The 10,175-nt window shown below is 30.9% G+C and overlaps 1 protein-coding gene and 1 pseudogene across 2 annotated transcripts; one reads left to right on the plus strand and one right to left on the minus strand.

Annotated features, from left to right (window-relative positions):
* The first annotated feature begins 3,628 nt into the window (after positions 1–3,628).
* Positions 3,629–4,183, plus strand: LOC143197534 (electron transfer flavoprotein-ubiquinone oxidoreductase, mitochondrial pseudogene; annotated as a pseudogene). The gene is made up of 3 exons (XR_013006015.1): positions 3,629–3,742; positions 3,798–4,114; positions 4,165–4,183. The product of XR_013006015.1 is annotated as an electron transfer flavoprotein-ubiquinone oxidoreductase, mitochondrial pseudogene (transcript).
* Positions 4,184–4,736: 553 nt separating this feature from the next.
* LOC143197526 (non-structural maintenance of chromosomes element 3 homolog) lies at positions 4,737–5,790 on the minus strand. Its single transcript, XM_076406062.1, has 4 exons — positions 5,532–5,790; positions 5,258–5,474; positions 4,986–5,200; positions 4,737–4,931 (listed from the first exon to the last, which is right to left on the minus strand). Exons 1-4 carry the CDS (start codon positions 5,763–5,765, stop codon positions 4,821–4,823), a joined length of 777 nt encoding a protein of 258 aa, XP_076262177.1. The 5' UTR covers positions 5,766–5,790; the 3' UTR covers positions 4,737–4,820.
* Positions 5,791–10,175: the final 4,385 nt, after the last annotated feature.

The following is a 10,175-nucleotide window of genomic DNA, read 5'->3' on the forward strand; positions in this document are numbered from 1 at the left end:
TTTTTAAATATGTCCGCGGCCAGAAAACATATCGATAGAAAATAATTTTAAAAAATCAATATATGGGAGGAAAAAAAATACCGAAATCTTTAGTGCAATAACTACGGTATTAAAAGAAATAAACCAATATAAACCAAATCAATAGATTAGCCAAAATTATCTATATTTTTACTAATAATATCGATAGTTTTTATCAAGAATATCGAAATTTTTTTTACCCCCTACAGCTCTATATTATTATGTTAAGGTTAGTTTTAGTGTGTTTCCCCGGTTATATATGTTTTCTCTTTATATTATTTGAGTATGATTTGCTTTAATTGTATACTACTATTATTTTCCTTGTTAAGCTTAAGTTATGGATTGTTATTAAATGATATAAAAATATTTTTGGCGACAGGGACTCTATTGTTGGTAAATAGCATTGTTTATAGTTAATTCACTGGTATAAAAGGATCTATATCTGGGACGCTTTTAACTTTGAAGAATAATAGATACCTCATCGTGGTATCTTTATTCGGAAACGTGGAAAAATAATCCCTCTGTGCCAGAAACAAACCGAGTTTTAGGTTTGACTAGTGAACCAGCAGAAGACAAATCCGCATTAAGTTCTATTCACGAATTGCTGAATGTAATGATTTTACATTTTCATATGAATTAATTAACGAAGAGGTATATTAATGTGAAATTATTAGATGCAATTATATATCAAAAATTTCATTGACCTCTGCACAATACAGTTTTTACCATCGCTTTCTATTTAGGAAATGAAAATTAAGCAATGGATGGTAAAAGCTTGAAGAATGCTCAAAGGAAAGCTACACAGAGGGCTCTGAAAAATACAGAATATCAACATCATTCTTTGAAGATCAAAAAGAGTGAAAAGAACCTGAAGAAACACCTGTAGCTTTACTAAACAATTTAGCATTAAAGGTAGGGATGTCTGTACAATACTCTATAATTAATGATATTTTGGTATTCAATATTGTTTAGTTAAATATAGACATATAAATAAGGTGCCTTTTAGGAACAAATAGAAGGCAAGACTGCATCACCAGACATTTCAGAGAAAAAATCTTATTTGCATAAACTGAATGACACGGTTCATTTTAATGATACTCTTCATGTTAGAAGAAATGATTCTGACACGAAGGGACCTTTCAAAGTCCATTTTAACGTCAACGACGTCAAATTTTATGGAGAGGCGCAAACGATAAAAAATGCTCGTAATGAAGCTGCATTGCAAGCTCTAAATTATATTAACAAAACAAGGAGGAGTTCTCATTTGAAGCAATGAGTAGACAATTTATTATAGAAAATGATGATTAGATAACTTACCTTTATTTCAGGTAATTGCAAAGAACAAAATCAAATGATAAAATTACCCATTTTTATTGTGTATGAAGCTGCTCAAAAACGTAATTTGGAGGTTAACTTGGAGATAGTCTGGGCCAGCCCATAAGAAATCATTTACAACAAAATGCACGGTTGATGATTTAGAAGTCGCTGGATCAGGAAGATCGAAAAAGGATCGCTTCTGAAAATGTTACCTGGTTTAGTGAATATTCCTGAGATTGAAGGGTAAACACACAAACAGCAAGAAAACTCTAAAACTCCTCTCCAGCAACCAACAAAGTCCAAAAATAAAAATAGGAAAACAAAATTGTAGACTATTTTCGATATGATTGATAGAATGTTTGACAATGTGGTAGATTTTGACAACGGTCTTATTGGTAAAGTACAAGGCATGTCAGAGGTAATTTAAATTAGTTTTTATGATATCAAGTGTATTTTTATAGTCTATTTTCAGGATGATGCCAATTCCAACAAATCTTAAAATTAGGTCACCTTTTAAACTTAGAAGTACAATATACTGAGTTCCTTGAGAATGAACAACACTACGCAGTCTTATGATTGGGAACAATATAAGCTTTTGTAAGAAATTATTGATACAGAGTTTTTTAAAGCCTTTTTCGTTACATTATTATTTAGATGTGCTTGGGTGAAGGCGTAAATATCAAAAATTCTCGTGACCTAGTAGCTAAATATGGATTGAATGTGCTCTATTAACTAGGATTACTAGATAAATTTTTCGAAAATTCCACAGATGTCAGGTAATTTTATTTGGTTTAAATTCGCTCGGCAACCCAAAAAACAAATTTCTACAATCTTGTCAAATGTCTGTTTCTAAACAATCGGTCTTGCCGTATCATTTTTATTTTCCCACAATCTTATTACAGATGAAAATACACTTATTTAATATTGTAGTAATATTTTGGACATAGAATTATTCCAAGATTGATATATAGGAGACAATCAACATAGAAGATGAGAAAAAGGATTCTGAACTGTGACTTTATGTGTTATTTAGTATTATATTTATGTTATAAGACCGATTTTCATAAAATTACATTTATAGATATAAGTTACTTTGTTGGCAAAGGTTAATAAATAAAAATTGCACTGAGCTCAGTTTATTTTGATATATTTTGTTTGAACCTCTGAGTTGGACTTTGATTTTTTGAGTAAGGTATTTCTGTTACCTTTAATTATACAATTCCCTGTTAAAATAAAAGAAAATGAGTTTGCATTTAGGGAATTCGTTGAAAATATCTAAAATTTCATTTTAATTCGGAATATTTAATTAATTTGTCGAAAATAAATTTTATAAGATATTTTAAATTTTATAGCTTAAAATGATTATATGTAATGATACAATTATTGTCTGGAGCTTTATTTTATTTATAGTATATTGTGAAGTAACCTTTGAACTCTTAAATATAACTAATCATATTTTCTAGTCCAGCAGTTGGGTTAAATAGGAATATATTCGGATCAATTTTCTAAGATAACACACTATATTTCATTCATCCAAGAGAAGAAGATCCAAGATGGAAAGGTAATTTTAATATAAAATGCACTATGATTCAGCTGTTTTTTCATTAAAACATAATTTATTCTATATTATTGCTATAATAATAAATAAAAAAGGTTCTATTTTTAACAACTACCATTTAAGTAAGAAAAGAAGACATCGTTATCCCGTAGATTAATATTGATAATTTGAGTGACATATTAAGAAAATTGTACAATATATATTATTATGAATGAAACATTATATAACCAATTATTTTATTGATATCATTTTTATTATTTTACCTGTCTGTCTATAAGTCTGATTATAAATATGCATAGAATTTGTCCGTATTAAAACAAAAAAATTGTTTCAAAGAGACTTGGCTTTGGCTTTATTCCTGTTACAGTCTGTTAATTCTTCTTCAATAGTCTGAAAAAATATATGCCCAGCTTAAAACACTATTTTTTTCTACCACTTTAAGTATCTACACTATTTAAATTTATAATATATATTCTTCACAATTTCTGTCTGACATGTCATGCTAAAATTATTACTTACCTTGAAAGGATTAATTTTTCTTAAATTACACATTCTAGATGTAAACTGATATTCTGATAGTCGGCGATGGTCCAACTGGAATAAGCGCGACTATACGAGCCAAACAACTGTTGGACGCGGAAGGGAAGAAAATCAGGGTCGGTGGAATCGAAGTCATAGCACACTTGATCGGTGGTCTATACGGAACATAGATTTTTAGGTAATCATCGTCGAGAAGGCCCTATAAATGGGACTGGAAAGAGAAGGGCGCGCCTCTGAACACTCCCCTAACGGAGGATAAGTTCGGTCTATTACCTAGCACCGGTAGGATTCCGGTACCAGCCCTGCCAGGTTGGATTCTTTATCTTAAATGGATTTATATATTGAATAAATGATATTTCGTCAGGAACTCCGATGTTTAATCACGGGAACTATATCGTCCCGCTGGGACACGTTATTCAGTGGTTGGGAGAGCAAGCTGAGGCCGTGGGCCCGGGTTATGCACCTTCCGAAGTCCTGTACAACGATGACGGGAGCGTTAAAGATATCGCGACGAATGATTCAAACATAAACCGGGTGCGCGGAGCACACCATCGGCTGGCCCTTGGATAAGAACACCTACGGAGGATCCTTTCTGTATCATTTAACGACGAGGTATCCCTGATCGCCGTCGGGTTTGGATTACATCAATCTGTACCTGAGCCCGTACAAGGAATTCCAAAAGTACTGAATATCCAAAGATCGGTAATGCGGTAATGTTCGTTTCTTCGCAGGTTCAAACACCATCCGTTCATAAAGCATCACTTCGAAGACGGCAATAGGATCTCACCAGGGCACCGGCAGTTTTCACAGTATCCCCAATCTCACTTTTCCTGGAGGATGCTTAGTAGTCTTTGCCACGGGTTTTATTACCTTGCCGAAAGTTAGTTAAAAGGATTGTACCTAATGAAAAATTAGAGCATTACACAAAAATAAGTTTTTTTTATTAATGAATTGTTTAAAAGTTCATAAAATAATCACCCAAATGTCATCAAAACACAACTGGAATCTTTTAAAGTCAACTAAAAGCGTACATATAGTGTATAACACAAATTATGTTAGGCAACACTTTAAACTCGCAAAATCCTGTCAAACGAAACTTAGGCGTCTTCGACGGACTCGAAGATTGTTATTGTCCCGCTGGTGTGTATAAGTTTGTGTCACTCGATTCTGGAGAGGGCCATCCACCGTAAGACGTGCAACATCAAGGACCCCAGCCAGAATAACTGGGTGGTCCCAGAAGGAGGTCGCGGCCCAGCTTACAACGCAATGTAAGGACCAATGAGATTTAACATTTTCCTATATCTTTTTATTTATATTGTATTAGTTAAGAAGATACAATTTTTGTATACAAATAAACTTTATATTGTAGTTCTACCAGTATCGGTGACTAGCTTGATTCATCCCTTGTTTCTTCCTTTAGCTCTTCTCTTTCTTTGAACTGATTCTCGGCCGCTCTGTAATGTTCTGGCCAGTCTTTTGGTTGCTTATTTCCATACATCTGTAAATCAATAATAACCTGACAATGTGCTTATAAGTCAACTGAAATAGTTACCTCACACACGAACTGTAAAACCTTCATCTTTGAGATTTCAATTTCAGCTCGAATCCCCCATTGGAAAGTTTGTATTTTCGTTTTCTCATCAAACTCACAGTGAAGGTAATAATTCTTTATCAAGGTTTCTCTTATATATTCTTTGACTTTACCGAAAAATGGATGCTCAACTTCTACATCAATATCCAAGGACTTCAGGAAACTATAAAGGGATTCTGAAATAATAAATCAACAATATAAAAACAATAAAGGAATGGTATCGTAGAGCTCACTGTCTGATACTGGCGCGTTTGTCATAAATATATGGGATAAAATTAATAGAGTCAGTATCTTGTGAGCAGCATTTGGTACATTTGAACCAGTTTCATAACTAGAAACACATTCTTCCTCTTCATCGGAATAATTTACAGAAGGCAACATACTAATTAAAAAATAAATTTTTTTTTTCATTTTTACATCATCATATTCAGTAAGTGTGTAACCATATACCTAAAAATGTATGCAAAACAATATCAACAACATCCATATAACAATAATAATACCAACATTTTCCAGAACCTTAATTGCTTGTTGTATAACACTATCCACGCATTGGCCCTTTTTGTGAATTACATTTTGATTTAATTCGGATCTGGTATAAAATGAATTTTCGTCAGCTTTAAGAATAATGTACCTGACTACATCATTGATTATATTTTCTGTATTTTGATCCGGTACGTCTGGATCAGTCTGTGATTTGGTTTTTTGAGACCCGCTAACTGATCTTCGCTTCTTCGACATTTTTACGACTTGAAGAACTTTAAAATCGTGTATCAGCTATCTCCATACAGCACTATCAACACAAAAATTTAAATAACTAGCCGCTAGGGATGCAGAAAAAATATCGATATTTTTTTGTCGATATATCGAAATTTTTTAGATGATATAATTTCAGAAGATTAAGTACAATTAAAAAAAACTTTCAAATCGGAACTTACTTTTAAACTTTAGTGAATTCTGGTACTTAATTTTAATGGTTTATCAAAAATACCGTTATTCCTTAAGAGTTTTAGAAAAAAATATTTTTTAGGCTAATATTTGACTATGTTTATTTTCAATTAAAAATATACATACATTTTTTTGTAAAATATCGATATATCTTATACTTATTGCAAAAAATATGGATATTTTTTCCTTCGACATATCGATATTTTTTGTGGCCAACATGCCTACTAACCACTACAAAATATGCAAAATCTAATGCACGGCTTGGCTTTTTATTTTAATTCTTAATGTCAGACGAGTATGTTCGATCCCTTTCCTATATAAATTGTAAGAGAGGAAAGGACGGATATAATTGCTTGGAGCAATTAATTTAATATTTGCTTATATTTTACAACCTTAGTATACGCGAGACGGAGATATACGTATTCCTTCACGTACTAACTTTAAAAAAGAAAAAGAAAAACATTACTGAATACTATTAATATATCTATAATACTTACATTTTAAAGGAAGTGGAGTTACTTTTATATTTGAATGTTCTGAGATGAATTGCTATTTTTAAACAATATACTAAATAAATATAAACAATACAATACAACTTAAACTAAACATGTATTACTATGTGATATATAACATGTATTACAATAACCATGAATTAAAAATGATCGCACAATAACTACTAGAGCTTTTTAAAATAAAATTAATGCTTTATTTATTATCGGACAGAAATATTTTCTAACAAAAACCGAGGGTGTTAGATACACACCAAAAAGTCAATCAAAAGAAATATTACCTATTACTTATTTGTCATTCACAATTTTAATTTTTTACCCTATTACATTAACAATCTTGAAAAATATCGTTCCAAAGTGTTGCTATATTAATATACAATATATTTTTATTTAGAAGCAAACTACTAAAAAAATCATAAAACTAAATATATTATATATAAATCTAGGAAAGCATAAATTCGGTATACATTTTTGTCAAGGTCGCGCCTAGGACGACAGAGTCAGAACGTTAAAAAGCAGTCGAATGAAACTAGTAGAACCGAAAATAGTAACTAAAAGTACACGACTCAAAAACAGTCGATAGTAAAAAGTAATACAATCAGTCGAACCGAAACTAGCGACTGATTAGCCATAGTTCCCAACGCTAATTATGTTCTAATAAAAAAGTGCATTTCCTTACTGCCCCAACTAAAATTGAATTAGTGTTGGTAACTATCGAATAAAAACAGTCGATTCGACCACTATTTTTTAAGTTAATCATGTTTCTCCCATAATAAAGTTAAGTGAGTAATTTAAAAATGATGTTACTAACATTTGTCTTAAAAATATCTTCAATATATGCCCGAAAATATATTTGATTTATAATAATCATTGAAGTAATTTACGTCTGCATATTAAAGTATACGCAAAATATATCATGAGCTAACACTTACTAACCATTTTCAAATTCCATTTAATAAAACCTAAGTATTGAAACATTTAAAATTTATACATTATAACAAAGGCGTCATAAGTGAGATTATTTTTAAAATTGTAGAATAACAATCAGCGCACCTAAAAGCAAATATACATATATATTCTCTTATTCTTCCCTTTTATATAATAAACATAAATATGGAATATTCAATGAAGTAAAAACTGTTCGTATATTAAAAACTTTTAGTTTAATTTCTTCTAGTAATTTGATATACGTAAAATATTATCATAACAATTAAAATATACAACACTACTGTCTCTGAAGGTGATTTGATCGGTGGTACGAAAATGTTTCAATACATCAAGAATCAAGATTTCAGTTCACCATCAACCATTCCTGCACATTAAAAATACATTATAAACAAAATCAGTTTTAGAGCATTACCTTACCCCACGGTATTTTGATTTTTTTCATATAAAAACCATAAATCTTCACATTAAAAGCACAAATCAAATTAAATGCACTGTTATTCTGTTATTATTAAAGAAACCGAATAATAACGTTAAAAAGCAGCAATAGAACTGACATAACACAAAATAAACCCAATATTTAATTCAAATAAAACCTAGAATAGAGCGGAAAAAACGTTTAGAGTGGGGAGTTGAGAATTAAAGTGATATATGCAACCAATCCTACAAGCTAAAGGAAATGGCGTGAATTTCAATAATAAAAAAATCATGCTAAATGTCAAATCAACAAAATCAAAATACATGCACATTTATATCGTTTATCCTGATAAAACCTACCATTAACTTGACCCCTTATTACTTGACTCATTATATCCTGACCCCGACCCTTCTACAAAACCCTGGATCATTTATCCATAATTTTTGATTCATTATAATGAAGTATTTGGTAGATAAATCATATGAGAAATAAGGGAATTTTTTAAATTTGCTCATACATTCTGCAACCATACATATCACAAATTAATAGTTATAAAAAAGTTTATTTATTTTATAAAATATTTTTTCATGATAAACGATTTAATAGCTGGCTTAGTTGCCGCAGTAGTAAAGGCGACAGGATGGTCCCCCTGTTGCGATAGTCGCGAGTTCGAATTCTGCTGGGGCATGTAAGTAAATTTGTGATGTTTGTGAATGCCCTTAGGTAAGAGTACAAAATCCGACACAGATCCGATCCGACATCCGAGGAAAATGATCCCAGTCACGCCAGTAACCAGGCTGGGTAAGACGGGATGTCTTCTGGGATAATTTCTAAGTTGGCCACTCGCCAGTCAGTAGGCTTAATAATAAACTAACTTTAAAAAAGACAAGAAAAAAAATTACTGTATAGTATTATAATAATTACATGCAATAACATGCAATTTATAATTTAATTTTAAACGAAGTAGTATTACTTTTATATTTGAATGTTCTGTGGATCTGTAAAAAAGAATGGAATTTTTCTATGAAATGGAATAATACCCCACAAATATTTTATTGTATTTTAATATGTTAATTGATATTTTTAAATATGTCCGCGGCCAGAAAACATATCGATAGAAAATAATTTTAAAAAATCAATATATGGGAGGAAAAAAAATACCGAAATCTTTAGTGCAATAACTACGGTATTAAAAAAAATAAACCAATATAAACCAAATCAATAGATTAGCCAAAATTATCTATATTTTTACTAATAATATCGATAGTTTTTATCAAGAATATCGAAATTTTTTTTACCCCCTACAGCTCTATATTATTATGTTAAGGTTAGTTCTAGTGTGTTTCCCCGGTTATATATGTTTTCTCTTTATATTATTTGAGTATGATTTGCTTTAATTGTATACTACTATTATTTTCCTTGTTAAGCTTAAGTTATGGATTGTTATTAAATGATATAAAAATATTTTTGGCGACAGGGACTCTATTGTTGGTAAATAGCAATGTTTATAGTTAATTCACTGGTATAAAAGGATCTATATCTGGGACGCTTTTAACTTTGAAGAATAATAGATACCTCATCGTGGTATCTTTATTCGGAAACGTGGAAAAATAATCCCTCTGTGCCAGAAACAAACCGAGTTTTAGGTTTGACTAGTGAACCAGCAGAAGACAAATCCTCATTAAGTTCTAGTCACGAATTGCTGAATGTAATGATATTACATTTTCATATGAATTAATTAACGAAGAGGTATATTAATGTGAAATTATTAGATGCAATTATATATCAAAAATTTCATTGACCTCACAATACAGTTTTTACCATTGCTTTCTATTTAGGAAATGAAAATTAAGCAGTGGATGGTAAAAGCTTGAAGAATGCTCAAAGGAAAGCTGCACAGAGGGCTCTGAAAAATACAGAATATCAACATCATTCTTTGAAGATCAAAAAGAGTGAAAAGAACCTGAAGAAACACCTGTAGCTTTACTAAACAATTTAGCATTAAAGGTAGGGATGTCTGTACAATACTCTATAATTAATGATATTTTGGTATTCAATATTTATTCAATTCATATTCATATTCATATTCATAAGGTGCCTTTTAGGAACAAATAGAAGGCAAGACTGCATCACCAGACATTTCAGAGAAAAAATCTTATTTGCATAAACTGAATGACACGGTTTATTTTAATGATACTCTTCATGTTAGAAGAAATGATTCTGACACGAAGGGACCTTTCAAAGTCCATTTTAACGTCAACGACGTCAAATTTTATGGAGAGGCGCAAACGATAAAAAATGCTCGTAATGAAGCTGCATTGCAAGCTCTAA

Source organism: Rhynchophorus ferrugineus, unplaced genomic scaffold (genome assembly GCF_030347505.1).
Source record: "Rhynchophorus ferrugineus isolate W39M unplaced genomic scaffold, kcgeb_rfMv2 rfM5, whole genome shotgun sequence".
In the NCBI taxonomy this organism is placed as follows: domain Eukaryota; kingdom Metazoa; phylum Arthropoda; class Insecta; order Coleoptera; family Curculionidae; genus Rhynchophorus; species Rhynchophorus ferrugineus.

Bases quoted from the DNA above. Each gene is read 5' to 3' on its own strand.
- LOC143197526 (XM_076406062.1), bottom strand. From the start codon at position 5,765: ATGTCGAAGAAGCGAAGATCAGTTAGCGGGTCTCAAAAAACCAAATCA. The intron at 5,201-5,257 runs GTGAGCTCTACG...TTATTATTTCAG, and splicing joins AAACGCGCCAGTATCAGACA to AATCCCTTTATAGTTTCCTG. The intron at 4,932-4,985 runs GTAACTATTTCA...ATTGATTTACAG, and splicing joins TTTTACAGTTCGTGTGTGAG to ATGTATGGAAATAAGCAACC.